We start from the raw sequence: 18,765 nt of genomic DNA on the forward strand, positions 1-18,765 counted from the left end.
CGCTCAGATAGAGCATGCTCACCATAAACTTCCACCAAGATACGATGACTTTCGGCTGCTTTTTTCTTCATATTAAAATAATGAAGAAGAATTCCCCGCAAAAACACATTATTTGGCACGAAATTCGACATTTTCAAGTGTGGTAAAAATATTGTTGTTTACGCTTCAAATAAAAAACTTATACTGACGTTTGTGCCTTACGACAGTAGCTCTCCAATGAATGTTTGGAAATGTGGATCGATGGAATAATAATCAAGTTACGCCATCTGTTGTAAAACCGAAACGAACTTATTCATAGTCCTATTATTTTGTGGAAGAAGTTGAATTTGAAAATTCGACAAAAAGTAGAGTTTCGAAAAAAGTATTTTGAAATACTCACAATTCACTCTTTTTATTTCTTTTCCCAATATGCGAAACAAATTTTACATTTCATGCCATCAATTGAACGTAATTCTGATTCACTTTTTTCGCGATAGGACTTGAAAGCGAATTAAATTCTCTCAAAATTCTAGAAGTCGAAGCATGGGAGGCATAATCAGTTCTAACCATACGCAGCCACAAAATTTCCCGATTTCGTAAGCTGCACTGAGGAATATTTAAATTAATATTGAAATTAATATCCTCCAGTTAAAAGTGGTACTCAATCGCCCACTTATCAGATCAAAAACAAAAGAGAGAGAGAGTGAGCGAATAGTCCTTCTACTAGGTTTTTAGTTTAATGAGCCAGCACCGACCTTTAGAGAATGAAATTGCATCAGCGAAGTGCAACAAACGCAAATCATAACGGGCAAAGGCTCTTTTGATACTTTCAAGCATTTTTGTGTATGCAAGCAAAGGCATCGTTCTCGCCAATTACAACGTCACGATGTTTTGCCTTGCTCTTCTTTTCACCAGACCGACCGCAGCACGATGCCCGTTTGCCATAAGTTGGGTGGTTGTGTTAATTGCTTACTCAATGGCTCAAGATATGGGTACTAATAAGAGAAAATAGAGAGCGCTTATTCATGCTTCGAACGCACGCAAGAGAGGTATGCGTATAACAGTTTCAGATTATATGGATCAACGAAGTCTGAACTACATAAAAACAACAAATAAAAGCAAGTACGGCATATGACTTCGCAATGGCGTAATTTACTCGTAAATGTCTTTGAAAAGAGAAACTATGTATAGTTAAGTGCCAAACCAAGATCAATAATTTCAGGAGGGAAACCGGTTTAGATCGATCAAAAAATCGATTTTTTATTGCATAAATCGTTAGTATAACTACTCAAGAATATGTGGTAAAGAGAAATTCTCATTATTCCCGATTCTATGAGCACTTAAGTGACTGCCCGTCGGTTCCGCACTGTAACGCACGTTAGTTAGAACGACGTTTTTCTCGAAACTACTTTTTCCAACTGGTTGGCATTCTAGCTTAAAAAGTTATCGACCAATCTTTATAAAAGTTATCGGGATTTTTTCTTTAATCAATTCTAATTTATATGAACCTTATTATGGGATTATATTATTATTTAAAATATGGGTTTTTAAGCAAAATAGATGAAAAAATATGGGGGAAAAAATACTTTGTGTTCAAGCGCCTCAAAAGCATGCAATTTTCAATATTTTTTTACCACAATTAGGTTCATATTCTTAGGAAATATGTTGTTAATAAAACAAAAAAATTGCTGTTGATTTCAGAGAAAAAGTGCAACTTCAGGAATTCCCAGCAGCAAGATACTCGAATGGCGATCGTCCATGGACAGCACGCCCTAACGCCACTATCTCCCGCGGAAATAGCTACAAAAAAATTAAAAAGTGTACCTAAAAACATAAATAAAATATTCTCTAAACTTAAACAATTTCTGATTATTCCTTCTTTCTTCAAAAAATTCTCGAAAAACACCAAAATTTTGGCCTCCTAAACCGGTTTCCCCCTTCATTTGAATTGGATAATCTAGAGCCACTTATGTGGTAGGGAGTAGGTAAAAGAGAATGAGATTTAGAATATTTATCCAAAAGTTTCTCTTTTTATTTAGTATTTTTTATTTATTTATTTATTTGTTTATTCATTTATTCTTTTATTTATTTATTGAGTTATTTTTTTGTTCATTTATTTGCTTATTAAGTTATTTATTTCTTTATAATTTATTTTATATAACAAAAAATATATTATTACATACATAAATACATAAATGCAGCACTGCTTACGAGGCCTTCAGCCGCGCTCATTGAGTACAAAAAATTACTAGTATCGCTTTAAAATGCTAAAAACTCACATTTGAAATAATTGGTAATAATTTGCATTTCTTACTATGCGTATTCGGTATAACTGGCGCCTATCTCAGTACAACAATTTTTTTGGGTTTTTCTGTTTATATCAGCTTTTCTTTTTTTGTCAGGTATTTCTGTCTGAGTATAAAAATGCCCGTATAATTTCTTTGCACTTTATTTGCACACAATCGGGAGCAGAATATTGCAGGAAATTTCTCAAAATGCCTTACGCATTTCATATTATTTTCTCGTTCGTGTTGTTGACCGCGTTGTGTGCGGTGGACGCAAAGACAAATGTCAAGCAATGTGAGTAGTCTGAGTAGTGTTATGGCCTAGTGATTACAAAAAACGGAAATGCTGGAAATTTTGTGGTTTATGGGTATATAAAACTAACTCAGTTTTTAAACCAATATATGTGCAAAGATGTGTGTGTAAAAGTCGCAGAATTGTAAATGAATTTAGGTGCTGAGCGAGTGAACATTGAAGTGAATATTTAATGGCACAAAAGTGAACATTTGTAATGATAACACTTAATACCAAATAATATTAAAATATTTTTAGAAATAAAAAAATTAAAAATTATAGAAAAACATTTATAATGAAGTTCCTTTCGCGACATTTAAAAAGGGTTGGCTGGGTTGTTGCGTGACTACCATTTGGGAGTGCGTGGGTTCGAATCACCATGCATAAACATAAAAAAACTTGAAAAAATTAAAAAAAAAGTTAATCAGAATTGTATACTTTTTGAACAGAATTTTCAGAAAAATATCGGGTATGCAAAAAAAATTCAAAAACGTTCAGAAGAATTTCATATATTTTAAAAAGAATTTTTGGAAAAATTTCGGGTGTGCAGTTTAATAGGCCACTGAATAACCCTTTTGAAACTAAACAAATTAAAAAAAATATATAAAAAAATTTCATCAAAACTGCATACTTTTTAAGCAGAATTAAAAAAAAAACTTTCGAGTATGCAGTTTAAATAAAAGTTAACAAATTTTCATCAAACATTCATATTTTTTAAACAGAATTTTGAGAAAAACTACGGGTACTAAGTTTCGGCCACCGTGACCGATTGGGTTCGTGCGTGACTATCGTTCGGGAGTGTATAGCATCGAATCTCGTGCATGAACACCAAAATGATAGAAAAAGTTGTCTTTCTTTGAATATCGAAATAACACCTCTTATTGGAAAACCCTTTAGCAGTCGCCCCTCGACAGGCAATGGCAAACCGCCGAGTGTATTTCTGCCATAAAAACCCATTTGCCATTCGGAGTCGACTTAAAACTGTAGGCCCCTCCATTTGTGGAACAACATCCAGACGCACGCATCAAGAGGAAGAGGAGCTCGGTCAAACACCGCGCCAATTATTTATTTTTTATTTATAAAGATTAATAGTCAAAATATTAAAAAAAATTATTTTTCAGTGCAAATGTGAAGCCCTTGAAAAGTTGCACTGATTTTAGAGAATTTTTTTCCCCGACGGTGTTGAGTGTTTTCTTCCATATAAAAAATGTCCAGCATTCTCTGCATATCACTATCCAATTCTTACGTAGAATCGCTAGCTGTTCCAATTGTGAACAAATTTTCGAAATTTTTGCAATTCATCGTTACGCAGCCACAAACCAAAAGTATTCCCACTTAATCAAGGATGATAGATTGCAAAATTTGGCCAGCAGCAAAATTGTGATAGTAGTTTGGTTGTTATATCACAGAAGATTTGACAGAGAACGAGAGAGAGAAAGAGAGAGAGAGAGAGAGGCGAATGAAATGAAAATGAATTGTGCAAAGTGAGGTTAGTTGAATACAATCAGTCATCAAATCAATCGCTGTTCAAGCGGGTACGAAGTGACATGAGCAGTTCATGCCTTGATTTTTTATGAAGGGTCTTTCGAAAGTTTCGCCTAAATGTAGTGAATGTAGTAGTGAATAATTCCTGGACCGTACCTTTTTTTTATGTTTTCTTTGGAATTTCGATTACAATTCAAAATAATAAAAATGAACTGGTTGATTGAACGAAATTAAAATTTGTTCTTTTATAACAAAATAATGATAAACATTCAAATTATCCAGTGAGGTCTTATGGCGCACAAATTTGGGGCTGTGCCAGTCCATCAGTCCATATAATATCGACGTAGTCCAACGACTTCAAAATGAAATATCGGCGTAGTCCAACGACTTCAAAATGAAATTCTCAAAAATATTGTCAATGCTCCTTGGTACGTTCGCAATAGAGATATTCATTGTGACCTCAACATTTCTACGGCCGCTGATGTTATTAGAAACCTAGCAGAAGCCCACTCGATAAGGATCCAGAGTCACGTTAACGAGGAAGCCAGGAAACACCGTATACCTAACCCGACGACTCCAATGAAAAAAACCATGAGATCTTATGCGTTGTTAATATAGAGAAGACATTTTAAAATTCTCTTCATAAAAACCTCACTAAAACTATTGAAATTTATTTCAAAAATTGTCGAGTAATGGTCTGAATGAGTCGGCAATTCAAAGGTTGGTGAAAAAATTTCAAGAAGTTGGTGCTGTCGAGTATATAAAAAAGACTTCTTCTCCTTAATTGGTGCGATAACCGCTTATGCGATTTTAGCCGAGCTTCTTTCTCGTGCTAACCGGCGCCAGTTGGACACACCAAGTGAAGTCAAGTCCTTCTCCACTTGATCTTTCCAACAAAAAGTATACCACAAGGCCTTCCTTTTCCTCTGCTACCACCAGCTGGTACCGCATCAAATACTTTCAGAGCCGGAGCGGTTGTATCCCTTCGGACGACATGACTCAGCCAACGTAACCGCTGGATCTTTACTCGCTGCGCTATGTCTATGTCGTCGTGAAGCTCATCCAGCTCATCACTCCATCGCCTGCGATATTCGCCGTTGCCAACGTGCAAAGGTCCAAAAATCTTACGCGGAATCTTTTTCTCAAACACTCCAAGCGTCATTTCATTGGATGTTGTCAGGACTTTACTACTCAATTGATAATGGCAATATCATCGGCATACGCCAACAGTTGTACGCTCTTATAAAATATTGTGCCTGAGCGATTAAGTTCTGCGGCTCGTACGATACTCTCCAACCTCAGGTTAAAGAAGTCACACGACAGCGAGTCACCCAGTCTGAAACCTCCTTTGGTATCAAATGGCTCGGATAGGTCCTTACCAATTATCTTGCATAGTCGTATTAGTTTTGTGGGGAAACCAAATTCAGACATCGCGGCATACAAGTAACTCCTTTCCGTGCTGTCGAGTGCAGCTTTGAAATCGAAGAAAAGATGGTGTGTGTCGATTCTCCTTTCGTGGGTCTTTTCCAAGATTTGCCGTATTGTAAATATTTGGTCGATGGTAGACTTTCCAGGTCTAAAGCCACCCTGATAAGGTCCAATCAGTTGGTTGACGGTAGGCTTCAGCCTTTCACACAATACGCTCGTTAGAACATTATAGGTGATATTTAGACGAATCTCTCGATAACTTGCACAGATTACAGGGTCACCCTTCTTATAGATTGGGCAAAGCACACTTCAATTCTAATCGGCAGCTATGCTTTCATCCGGCCATATTTTGCATAGAAGCTGATGCATGCATCTTACCAGCTCCTCGCCGCCATGTTTGATAGCTCAGCCGGCAGTCCGTCGGCGCCCGCGGCTTTGTTGTTCTTTAGCCGCGTTATCGTTATTCTCACCTCGTCATGGTCGGGTAGTGGAACGTCAATTCTGTCGTCAACGATTGGGGTATCGGGATCTTCACATTCTCTGTGACATGTGCAGCTGTCACTACTCAATAGATTCGAGAAGTGTTCCCTCCATAATTTAAAGTTGCTCTGTACGTCAGTCACCACTCTCGCCGTCTTTGTTCTTACAGGAAAACGCCTCGGTCTTAAAACTGTTTGTAAGCCGCCGAACTTTCTGGTAGAATTTTCGGGCGTTGTACCTATTGGTCAGCATCTCAAGCTCATCGCACTCACGTATTTCGACCCCTCGTTTTTTCTGTCTCGTAATACGTCTCTTTTCCTTTTTTAGCTTCCGGTAGCGATCCCACATGACTCGCGTTGCGCCCGATCGCAGCGTGGCTCTATGGACAGCATCCTTTCTTTCTGAGGCAGCATGACATTCCTCGTCGTACCAACTGTTTTTTGGGGCTCGACATTTACGTAGCGGGTCCCACACCCAAAGCCCGACCAGCTATCCTGAAATGTTCGCCTTTTTACGTTGGTCTGCTCTCGAACGGGTGTTCGGAAGCTACCCAGAAGTTACTTGGGCTAATCCTGGAAGTTGTGAGCTGCTTGGCCACTCCTAAGTGGATGGCGATCAGTAACTTTCCCCACTTGCGTGAACTTCTACATCCTCCATATAATTGTTAAGAACCGTATTTTGAATTGAAATAGTGGAACCAGAAAGACTCTAAATTTGCGCAAGTTTTATTTTAAAACCAAAACTAGGTTTTTTTTTGAAGAACTCTTTACTTTCAAAATGAGGCAGCGACATGACTATTTTGAATTTTAAAAAACTTGCCTTAGATTCGTAAAAAGCGATCCCAGCAAATCCCTTGTACTTGTAATATTGACGAATCGGAATAATTTTTGTTCAAATTTTGACCGCCATTTTGAATTTTGAAAAACTCGCATCAGATTAATAATCAGCAATCGCAAGAACTTCCAAATAATGAGTTTCAAGTAATGGTATTGTACCAAGAATGATAGAATACGGCGTCAGCTCAGAGTCGTAAATAGTAAAAATTACAGTGGCAAGTTTATTAATATTTTGTTGAGGATCATCATGAATTTTATAATTAAAAGAGGGCGGAAAAATGTTCCACAATCTCATTACAATCAATCTTATTAAATCCTCTTTTAAATATCACGCTTCTAAAAGTAAGTTGAAGTATGAAAGTATGAAAAAAATGGCTTTTTTCCAAAAATTACTGGTTTTCTAGGCCACTTTTTTCCTTGTTCGCTCCACCGGGAGCATATCGCCTCGACAATACTCATTGTTGCGTTAGTTTCTGTAATCTTAGATCGTTAATTTAGATTTCTGACAGGGTAGGTGATTAGCCTGCCGCTAGCAGTTCTAAGTATTTAGTGGGAATGCCCACCTGTCGTTGCTTAGGTACAACGCCTTCTTGCTGCTTAGAGCGCCATCTGTGGTTCACAGTTTTCTGCCAGAAGGATCACACAGATGGTTGCGGATTTCACTAAATTTGGTGTTTCTGCGCTATTGCCGCAGTTGCCCGCTTCCTCTTGCAGGCGCCACTGATGCAATGCCACTGATTTTGCTTGTTTTGGCAGTCACAGTGCAAATAATGCGCTGACTTTCGTGCGGGAGTAAGAATGGAAAGGATAAGGTTTTGGGGTTGAGGAATGAAACTAGTTTTTTTTTTGGGATGGCAGGCTAGTGCACTTACGCTATACTACCGAGGCCGCTTACGCTATTTTTAGAAAGTTGTAACTTTTTTATTAACGGACACATTTAATATATTTTTCGCTCGTCTTATACTTAGCCTTCGATTGCGTTTTCTCCCATTTACCTATATCGGGTGTGTTTTTAGGTGCATGAGAACTATCGCCATCTATAACTAAGGGCTGCAAAATACGCTTCCACAGCTGTAATGATCTCATCATTCGATGAAAAACGCTTTCCTCGCATGCATTTTTTAGGTCTGGAAACACATGGAAGTCGCTAGGGGCCAAATCTGATGAACACGGTGTAAGCTCCAGTAATTCGAATTTTAATTTTTTGAGTTTAGCTTGATAATGGATTGAAAATGCCGTTGTAGCACACTGTATTGTCTTTTCTTTCTTTTAAAACTAGGCATTTTTTCACGATTTTCTTCCTTCACCGCTCCTTAGCCTCTTGTTTTGGTTTAGGACTATGGTGATAGACCTAGTTCTTATCCATAGTGACGAATCGACGCCCAAAATCCACTTTATCCTTTCGAAAACGCTCTAAATGTTGCTGAGAAAATCGCAATCGATTGTGTTTCTGTTAGCGAATGCGGCACACATTGTGCATACAACTTTCGTAAATCCAATATTTCAGTCAAAATATTGCGTACACTGCCCAATGAGATGTCTGGGGATTCTACTAAATCTTATTCAGACACTCGACAATGAAATTGTTGAACACATTCACAATGCATTCGAATAAAAAAGCAGTACAGTACAGCAGCGTTCCTCGACCTTGCCCAAGCACGACAGTTTGTTCTACAAAATGAAAACCACCCTCCCTATAAACTTCTACATACTTATAAAGTCTTATCTCAATGACCGAAATTTCTTCGTCAAGGAAGGAGATCAGCACTCCGAGCTCTGAGAAAGTTTAGCGGGCGTTCGCCAAGGAAGCGTAAAAGGACCAATATTGTACCTACTCTATACATATCACTTACCCGAAACTGAAGGATTAACTATAAGCACATTTGCTGATGATACTGCTTTACCAGCAAGTGACACTTTTTCGCAAGCAGCTTCTTCTAAACTTCACAAGGGACTCGACAAAATCAACCTATGGCTCAAAAAATTTAAAATAAAGTCTAATGAAACTAAATCAATAAAAATCACATTCACTCTTCGTCGCAAACGTGCAGGAAACATTTCGTTTATCTGGGTTCCTGGGCACAGGAATATAGAGGGAAATGAAATTGCCGACGAGCTTGCCTGGAAGGGGTCGACAGAACTGGTTTCAGCTGTCCCCCTCTCAAACATCGGTGTCCCTTTGATCGTTGTTAAACGGAAACTACACAATTTCTTTCTAAACAAAGCGCAAGACAGAAGGAGGTCTGTCTCATCGTGTTCTATTTCGAAAACACTATGGCCTCAATACGATATAAATAGAACGCTTAAGGTGATGGGAATCCCATGTCATTCAATTTCCAAACTCATTGCGGTGCTCACTGGTCACTGGGTGATCGTTACTCATGCGGAGAAGCTTGGAATTCCGTATAACTCCTATTGCAGAAGCTGTGGGGATCCTGCAGAGAAAGAAACTGTTGAACACTTTCTCTGCAAATGTCCGGCTCTGGCGGGTAGGCGCTTGAGATTCCTTAGCGTGCCCTTTGGGGATGACTTGAAGAAATTCTTCAGCCTTGCTCCCTTTTTCCCCCTCCACTACATCAACAGCACTGGATGGCTGTAGAAGGTTTTCTCTGCTCTGTACAAAAAAAATTTTTTTTTTTAATGTTTTGATATTATTTTTGTACACTGGAGCAAGCGGCAAAAAAAAAGAGGTACAGTAGCTGGACGGCGGGATTTCGTCACTTGTGGTCATCTGAAACAGAAAAAACAAAGTGCTTAGGTATTAATCAGTGTGCTTGTCGTTCTGGCGGGTGGTAAGATCAAATGATTTTGACAAAAAATAACAAAATGGCGGACTTCGTAAGAAAATTGCCTTTTTTAAAGTGGAAATCGGACTAAAAAATGGAAAGTTAGGGACGAAATAAATTAAATCTACTACCCGCCAGATCTATTGATGTGTAGAAAAACATATCTAAATTTCAGCTCAATCCGTTAGATAGAAAATTTGTTTTCACGATGGCCATCCGGAAAAACGTGGTTTTCAGAAAAACGCGCTTAAAGTTTTAGCAATTGATTACTTATAGCGCGCGCAAGTACGAGCCGCTCTCATGCATGTGCTATAATTTCGTCAATATTTCGAATTTCGGTCTAAAATTTGTTCAGTATATTACCAATATATCGCACTTTCAAAATATGTAAAAAACCGAAATTCGAAATTTTCAAAATAAGTTACCAGACTTAAGCGAGACACTTGCCCACACGTCAAACTCAACGATATGGACATGCCACAAAGCAATGAAACCAAATATCTAGGAATGCATCTAGACAGAAAATCAACCTAGAAGATACATATATTCTCAAAAAGAAAAGCACTTGGTATTAAAATCAGAGACCTTCACTGGCTTTTAAATCGTCATTCTCAAGTTTGTCTCGAAATCAAATTTTTCTTATACTCAGCCGTTCTAGAACCCGTGTGGACATATGGTATTCAACTTTCAAAAACATTAGGAATGATCACCAACTCACCCTAATATTACCATCTCGCAAATACACAGTGATCTCCAAATTTCTAATCTTGTGCAAGAAACAGGGAATATGCAATATCCCACAATCTCAGGCTCCATACTCACTCTAACTCCTTAATCACGGAAATGATAGCCAATCCCATTGTTTTTATCCGACTCAAAAGAAAATCCACCAAAGATCTCCTCTTCTAGTGGAAAAAACTGAAATGGGTTGTACCACTGGGTGCATCCCATAAACGACTGAAATTCTCTAGCTATTAGTTTGAGTTATTCTATAAATATTGCTTAATGTACTACTGTGGCAAAAAGTAAGGTGAATTTATTTGTCAAACTTCGCGGGATTAAAATTTCGCTCTAGTTATTTTTTTCATGAGTTGGCAGCACTGTTAATAACATCTGGGCCAACTTTCATGTGAATGCCATTATCAGTAATATATTTACGCTTGTGTTTACCAAACGACCAAGAGTGCATTTCTCGATGTTTATAATGTCTGATTTGATTGAGCAGAAAAGTGCCATCAAATTTTGTTTGCGGAATGAAATTTCAGCTGCGGAAACCTTTGGCATGTTGCAGAAGGCATTTGGTGATTCGACCATGGCGCAGAAAAATGTTTATAAGTGGTACAAAGACTTCAAAGAGGGTCGAGAACGTGTTGATGGACGACGTTGTTGCAGCGCTCCGGACGACCATCGACGTCAACAGATGACCAACACGTCAATAAAGTGAAGGAGTTAGTGCTCAAAAATCGTCGGTTGACTGTTAAAGGCCTTACTGATATGATCGGAATATCAGAAGGATCTGTGAAAACCATTTTGAAAGACCATTTAGGCCTACGAAAAGTCAAATCTCGTTTGGTACCGAAAACTATCAATTTCTTGGAAAAAAGTCGTCGCGTTGATGTGTGTGAAACAATGCTTTCAGACTATCAGGAAAAGCTCAAATGCATCACGGGAGATGAGACTTGGATTTATGCTTACGACCCTGAAACAACCGACCAATCAAGCGAGTATCGTGCTAAAGGCGAGGCCAGATCGAAAAGAGCACGTCAAAATCGTTCAAAAATAAAGGTCATGATGACAGTTTTTTTCGTTTTTCGTGGTGTGGTGCACTATGAATTCCTTCCACCTGGCCAAACTGTTAATAAGGAATATTATTTGAGCGTTATGCGTCATTTACGTGAAGCAATTCGTCTAAAAAAACCAGAATTATGGGCCAACCACTCTTGGTTTTTGCATCACGATAATGCACCGTCTCACACTGCACTCGTTCTTCGTGACCATTTCGCCAAAAGTTCCACGCATATCGTTCCGCAACCACCGTATTCGCCTGATTTGGCTCCGTGTGACTTCTGGCTATTCCCAAAACTCAAGAGACCACTCCGGGGAACGAGTTTCGAGTCGATTGAGGAGATAAAAGCTGAATCGAAGAAGGTGCTGATGGCTATACCGGAAATGGACTATTTGGCATGTTTCGGGGATTGAAAAAATCGTTGGCATAAGTGTATTTCATCGAGAGGGGATTATTTTGAAGGGGATGAAATTGATTTACAAGAATAAATAAAGATTTTTCAATTTACAACCAAATTCACCTTACTGCTTGCTCGTGTCAGCAATGAAAAAAATCGTTAGCAAAGAAAAATGAAGATCATCACTAGACAACTTCGCCCTCTTCCGGTCTGACCCAATCCCGAAAACCGTTGCCGAAAAGTGATACACGCAACTTTTTCGCTTGGTTTCAGTGAAGTGCCTCCCAAGTTTAGCCAATCTTTTCTTTTCATTTTGTCTTTTGGGACGTGTACAAACTTAACGTCCTCCTTTGTCCACGTTTGCGACACAACCAAAACATTTCCTAAGCATTTCTATCATAAACAAACTACTACCAATATAATTACCAACTGATTTTCTTTTCTCCACAACAGGTAAAGACACGTCAAAACCTATGCCTCTGAGCGTAAGCATAGAGGGTTGCGAGGAGCCGCCATGCATAGTCTATAAAGGCCAAACATCCATTATTGCAGTACACTTTGTGAGCAGTAAGTACATTTCCTTCATATCAATGCTTTTGTATTTCATGTATTTTGTTTTGATGAAAAATTTTTCTGACACTTTCAGCCAAGGACAATATTCGAAATCTCACAGCGCGGTGCTATGCCACGACTTTGGGTATAACTGTACCTTATGAATTGCCTGAAGATGTGGCAGATGTTTGCCAAAATCTCTTATATGGCGCCATGTGCCCACTCTATGCAACCGAAGATATTGTGTATGATTTCCAGTTTTACGTCGACACCCACTATCCCGAAATTGCAGTTACCATTGAACTGAATTTAGCCGATGCAGATGACGATGTAATAGCCTGCTTTAGTACGAGTATTCGTGTGCGTAAGGGCACTCGAACGAATGTTATAACAGACTCTATAACTAATAATACAAATCACATTTGGAGTTAATCCATTAAGGTGTATTTCGTTGCAGAAATAACTGTATTTTTTATTTGGTTAAATATTTTCTTTTGCTTAGCGGGCATGAGGTCCATAGGATAGAGACGGAATATGAACCAGAATGGGAAATGAAATACAAATGAAATTAATGAAAATTTTTTGGAATGGAAGTAGCTGCGATTGATTTTATATTTACTTTATATTTAATTAATTATATATTATTTATATAAGTATCCAATCTGCTGGATCGCAAATGAGTGATCGAGATCCACTAATGGGTGTCCGCTCTTATCACCCTTCTTGTGGAGCCTAATAGTTGACGACCTGCTTCTCTTGCTGACAAACAACGGAATGCGCTGTCAAGGATGACGTTTTAATTGCGAGCGGTAAGCTTGAGAATACTCTTTGCGACATATTGCAAAGAGCTTTAAATCTGACGAAAAGAAGGTGTGCTGGGGTGGAACTGGATATGAACCCTTCCAAAACAGTCATCATTCTCTTCGCCAGGAATGAGAGAGATCTACAAGGACGGGGTTGCTATTAGATGGGTCAGCGAAGTTAAATAACATGGCCCTGCCCTAGACACCAAGCTTAACAAGGAAAGGCATGCTGACGCAACCTTGTCCAAAGCAACAACGACTCTCTTGATCTGCAAAAGTCTAAAAAATCCTGGGGCTATATCCCAAGAATCTTAAGATGGCTATACGTCATGATAATAAGGCGAATGATAACATATGGAGCGGTTGTTTGGCCATCGAGAGCCGCTCTCTCGACAGTGAGGGCAGCGATGGAGGTGATGCTTGAGCTGGCACGGCTTCATATAATTATTCAACAATCAACCAAGCGACCCCTGTGGAATATTATTGAGGAAGGTTTCGGTAAAGGAAAAGTGATGTGAATTAAGAACATGGAATTGCTGAGTCTTCAGCTCTATAGTCATCAAATTCGAAAACAAGGTAAACTGGAGTACATTAGCTTAAGAAAGGAAGTTCCAGGTGTGTACCCTGCACTAGAAGACATCAAAAGGCATAGGCACAGAAATATAAAGCTCCCGAACCGAGCGTTATGTGCTAATGGGTCATTTTCCAAGCATCTTCCAAGGCGGTTTTCGTCATCTGTAAATGTACAGAAATTAACTTTGACAGGAACTTCTGGAATGAGCGAATTTCCATTCTGAGTGACAGTCAGATTAAGTCTCACTGAGGGTACAACCAATAAAGTTTTAAAAAACTTATAACCCTCCCCAAGGATAAACAGAGAATGCTCACGGGCATTATCACAGTTCATTGCAGTTATTTGCAAATGATCCGAAGTTGGTTCACGGAGTCTTGTAGTTTCTGCAACCAATCGTAGGAGACTCCAATTCAGCGCTACAGCGCGTAGAAGGTTGTACCCAGAATAACAGCAGATACGCTTACTCCAACCCAGCTTTATCTTAAGTTTAAAGAGCTTTGGTAGGATGAGGTACTTGATGAGTAGAGGGCTCAAAAGATCACAAGGTGAAGTCCAAAATAAACAAGACTTAGCTATAAGAGAAACGACAAGAGTTTTGTTCTCATAACTTGCAGTTAATTTATTCAAAATAATCCCCTCTGGCCTCGATACACTGTTTTGAGCGATCTAAAACCTTTTCAAAAAGTGTTTCAGGCCATTGACCGGAATCCGGAATGTCCTTCAGGAGTTCGGTACAAGCCCTTTGGATGGCCTCTACGGACGGAAAACGTTTTCCTTTCATGGCCAAATGCAATTTTCCGAATAGGTAGAAGTCACAGGGAGTCATATCAGGCAAATAAGTGAGTGATTGATGGTTAAAATTCGATTTCTAGTCAAAAAATCAATAAGCGCCATCTTCCTCCTTTGCGGTATTCAGGGCGAATCCCGAATGCGATGCAACAAATGCTTCAACCCGTCAAGATAGAAAATAGCATTGATGGTTTGGAACGTTGGCTCGAACTCCTTGTGGACAATTCCCTTGGAGTCGTAAACACAAATGAGCATCGACTTGATTTTGGACTTCTCCAAACGCGATTTTTTCGGCGGCTTATTTTTAGGCTCATGTTGGAAACACAGCACTTCATCACCAGTCACAATGTTGTAAAGGAAGTTCTTGTATTTTCCTGCCTCTTTAATGAGGTATTTCTAATTTTAAATTCTGAGTTTTTGGTCCTCAGTTCACTTGTGCGGAATGAAACGTGCGCAGACCTTTCGTAAGCCCAAACGATCAGTTAAAATGCGATAAATCGATGTTTTGGATATATTCAACTCCGATTCCATGAATTTCAACGATGATTTTCAATGGAGTTGTCGGTGGTTACTGATTTCGGGCGGCCCGTATGTTCGTTGCCATTTAGGTCCTCACAACCTTCTCTGAAACGTATAAACCGCTCATGAACTCTGGCACGAGATAGCCAATCATCGGCATAAACTTTTTTCATCAATTCAAATGTTTCGGTAAACGTTTTACCGATTTTAAAACAAAATTTGATGTTTGCTCTTTATTCGAAACTCTATACCGTTGACACAAACATACTGACACTTAAGACGCATTAACTTCGTATTCACTGAACCGAATGTCACCAAGCTTTCACTAGAAGTCAGCTAGGGATGTAACTTCCAACGCACTAACTCATTAAAAGGATGGCGTCATCAAAAACATTTTTATGACACCAGACTTGTTTATTTTGGGCTTCACCTTATAATTCTAAACCGGATCGTTTGCATCCATTGGGCGACATGACCCAGCCAACGAAGCCGCTGAATCTTTGTTCTCTGCGCTATGTCTATGCCGTTGTAAAGTTCATACAGCTCAGTGTTCCATCGCTTACGATACTCGCCGTCGCTAACGTGAAAAGGCCCAAAAATTTTCCGCAGAATCTTTCTCTCTTTATAATAAAAAGTATTGTTGGTTTCTCGTTACCCTAAAGTAATCGCGCTGCGAAATTTTCGCCTTCGAGAGGTAATTTTAAATATATCAGACAACGCTTTTGATAAAAAATCTCTTTCCAAATGTTTAGTAAAGAAAATGTATTTTTTTTTTTACTTTTTCTCAACAAATTCAGGAAATAATGAGTACGTAAGTATCACATCTTTTTTTATTAAATAATGCCATAAAATTTTTATCACAAAAAAACAGTCGCTGTTGAATAAATAAATAAAAAGATTCGCGCTTATCACAGCAAATACTGTAAGTAGACTAACTTCAACGCATGAGTCTACTGGGAATCTCTTATCTGTCTCACTATATAAAAATTGACACACAAAGGTAGTCAATCGTAAAGGGTTACCCAATTGGTATTATGAAAAATGCGTTGTTAAGATAAAAACATAGAAAGGTTGTGAGTGCGTTCTAGGCTACGGAAACAATTCATATCTTTTATGCTTGTCAGATGGAGGGTGCGTTCAATAATGTTAGCACAAGACCCATAATTAAGGCTCTTAATATGTTAGGCGCAGCCATAGGTCTCAACGAATAGATAGAGAACATGCTTAAAACTAGAATAATCATCGGTGAGGTAGGCTGTCAACAGGGGAACCCCTCAGGGAGGGGTTAGTATTTGTCAACAATATCCTTACCAATTTCAAACAAAAGGGAATCAAAGTAGTGGCGTACGCGGACGACATAGCGCTTATGGTTTCAGGAATGTTTCCAACCACAATCAGTGAGATTATGGAAGCAGCTCTGGTATTACTCAACAATTGGGCCACGGGCTGTGGTTTAAGTGTAAACCCAATAAAAACTGAGCTGATGCTATGCACCAAGAACTCGAAGGTACCAAAATGTAATCTCCCAAAACTAAACGGCGTTAGTCTCACGCTAACCCAGCAGGCAAAATACCTAGGTGTTATCCTAGACCCCAAACTCAGCTGGAAGTCCAACGTAGAGTACAGGGTAAAGAAAGCGAATGTAAGAGAATATTGGGTAGAAAATGGGGTATCCAACCAAAACTATCCAATTGGTCCTACACAGCCATTTTAAGGCCAATACTAACATATGCGGCATTAGTTTGGGATGGCCTGCAACAGAAAAGAAGTACAACAACTGAACAACTAAGCTGAACAAGATACCAAGAACAGCGTATATCTTAACTACAGGAGCGCTCAGCACCAGTCCTACTGAAGCGCTCAATGTACTAACACATCTATTGCCATTAGATTTACACATTAAAACAATAGCTACTTGTAGCGCGGTGAGACTCAGAGACATAGGAAGCTGGGCAAAAAGATCGTACGGTCACAGTAAGATCCTCCTACAGGGACCCTCGCTGCTCAAAAACAAATCGGACTACACAGTACGTTTTCCACCGAGAGCCGAATGGAGCAAAAGGAAGGTGATTGGAAGATACGATATCGAAATCTATACCGACGGTTTTAAGATGAACTGTGGTGTGGGAGCTGGCTTCCATTCGGAGCCAATCAATCTATCTCAGTCAATTCGTCTTCCTGACTATGCCAGCGTGTTCAAGGCAGAACTTTTAGCGATCAGAGAAGCATGCAAATCACTAAAGCTCTACAAGGAAGTTGGTGCAAGAGTAGCTATCTTCTCAGACAATCAAGCAGCTACGACTCCAAATCCATTTCATTCAAACGGGTCTTACCGTGTAGAGAGGAGCTGGAATTGCTTAGTCATTGGCTTGAAATCACTTAAAATGAAGCACCTGCAAGTTATGGCATTTTTTTTTAACTAGCGGACGAATTCGGTTTTTTATTGACGAGTATATATTTACTTATAAATATATAATATAATTTATGGAGAAATATTGGAATTAGTATGACAACGAACACTTGCTAAAAAATTAACAAGTTTCTAAAATATTACTGTCTAAAACTCAAACAATAAAGTGCCAACACTAAAAACAAAGACCCAAAAAAATATATTCAGTCTGAAATTTCCACTTAAATAGATGTAAACTGCATTGGCAAATATTTAAGCCAAATTTCATCTCCAATTCTGGCTAAAAATTGCCATAAAAATGGAGGTAGATACTTATTTATTTATTTATTTATTTATATTATGCCATCATACATTTTTCTAAGAAAGGTGATCTGTTAGAATGTAAGGTCAATAATTGCTCGAATAATTGACATCCGCATATCGAGCGTTCTAAAGACAAATCTACGAACAGAATTAGCAGGCTTTCGAGCTGGACGCTCCTGCGTTGATCACGTCAATAACCTCAACGTAATAGCAGGGAAGTCGGTAGAATGGCGATCTACTCTCTACCTTATCTTCATCGATTCACCATCATGTGATTGGGAATGCACTGGCATCCCAAGGTGTACCAAAACTTTTAATCCAGCTTATCCTACCATTATACACCAACGTTAGCTGTCGCATTTTGAATAAAAAGGAACAGAGTGATGATCTGCCAGTCACTGTTAGAGTCCGACAAGGCTGCGTCCTATCACCTCTCCTCTTTAACATTGTTTTGGACGTTGTGATGAGCAAAACTACACGTGAATCTAAAGTTTATTTTATTTTATAATAATTTAATATGATATAAACTTTTTTAGTGGCCTCCAAATATTTAATTTCGTATCTCTATTTTGTGAGCTTACGACCGGTTTAAGAAAAAAACAGCAAATTAAATTATGGCTATTAAAGCATCCTGGTCGACCAGGCACAACCAAGAGTTTCTAAAGATGACATGGACTCGAGGCAGAATAAATTATAGCAATAATTTATTATTATATTACTTGTTTATTAGATAGTAAAAACGTTACAAAATACACATTTTTTATCACTGTGTGTCCACTTTTAGAAAAACGTCCCTATAGGCAGTATCCTTTCTTTCCACGGCAGCAAGACAATCTTCGTCGTACCAATTGTCTTTTCGGGTTCATCGAAATCGGATATATTCTTCGGCGGCGGTACGTAGAGAACTAGAAATGTTGCTCCATTGCACGAGCATGCCGGATTGTTGGGCATTACTCTCTGCGAGCAGGAAATAGAGTCGAGTGGCGAATCTTGTAGCTATCTCTTGTGATTGCAGCTTTCCGATGTCGAAAATTCGAGTCGATGTTAGTTCCTTCGATTGT

At 38.8% G+C, this 18,765-nt stretch overlaps 1 protein-coding gene across 1 annotated transcript; it reads left to right on the forward strand.

Annotated features, from left to right (window-relative positions):
- Window positions 1-2,442: 2,442 nt before the first annotated feature.
- Window positions 2,443-12,765, forward strand: LOC128860406 (NPC intracellular cholesterol transporter 2-like). The gene is made up of 3 exons (XM_054097933.1): window positions 2,443-2,559; window positions 12,208-12,321; window positions 12,401-12,765. The coding sequence occupies exons 1-3, from the start codon at window positions 2,475-2,477 to the stop codon at window positions 12,736-12,738; spliced, it is 537 nt and encodes a 178-aa protein (XP_053953908.1). The 5' UTR covers window positions 2,443-2,474; the 3' UTR covers window positions 12,739-12,765.
- Window positions 12,766-18,765: the final 6,000 nt, after the last annotated feature.

Source organism: Anastrepha ludens, chromosome 2 (genome assembly GCF_028408465.1).
Source record: "Anastrepha ludens isolate Willacy chromosome 2, idAnaLude1.1, whole genome shotgun sequence".
In the NCBI taxonomy this organism is placed as follows: Eukaryota; Metazoa; Arthropoda; class Insecta; order Diptera; family Tephritidae; genus Anastrepha; species Anastrepha ludens.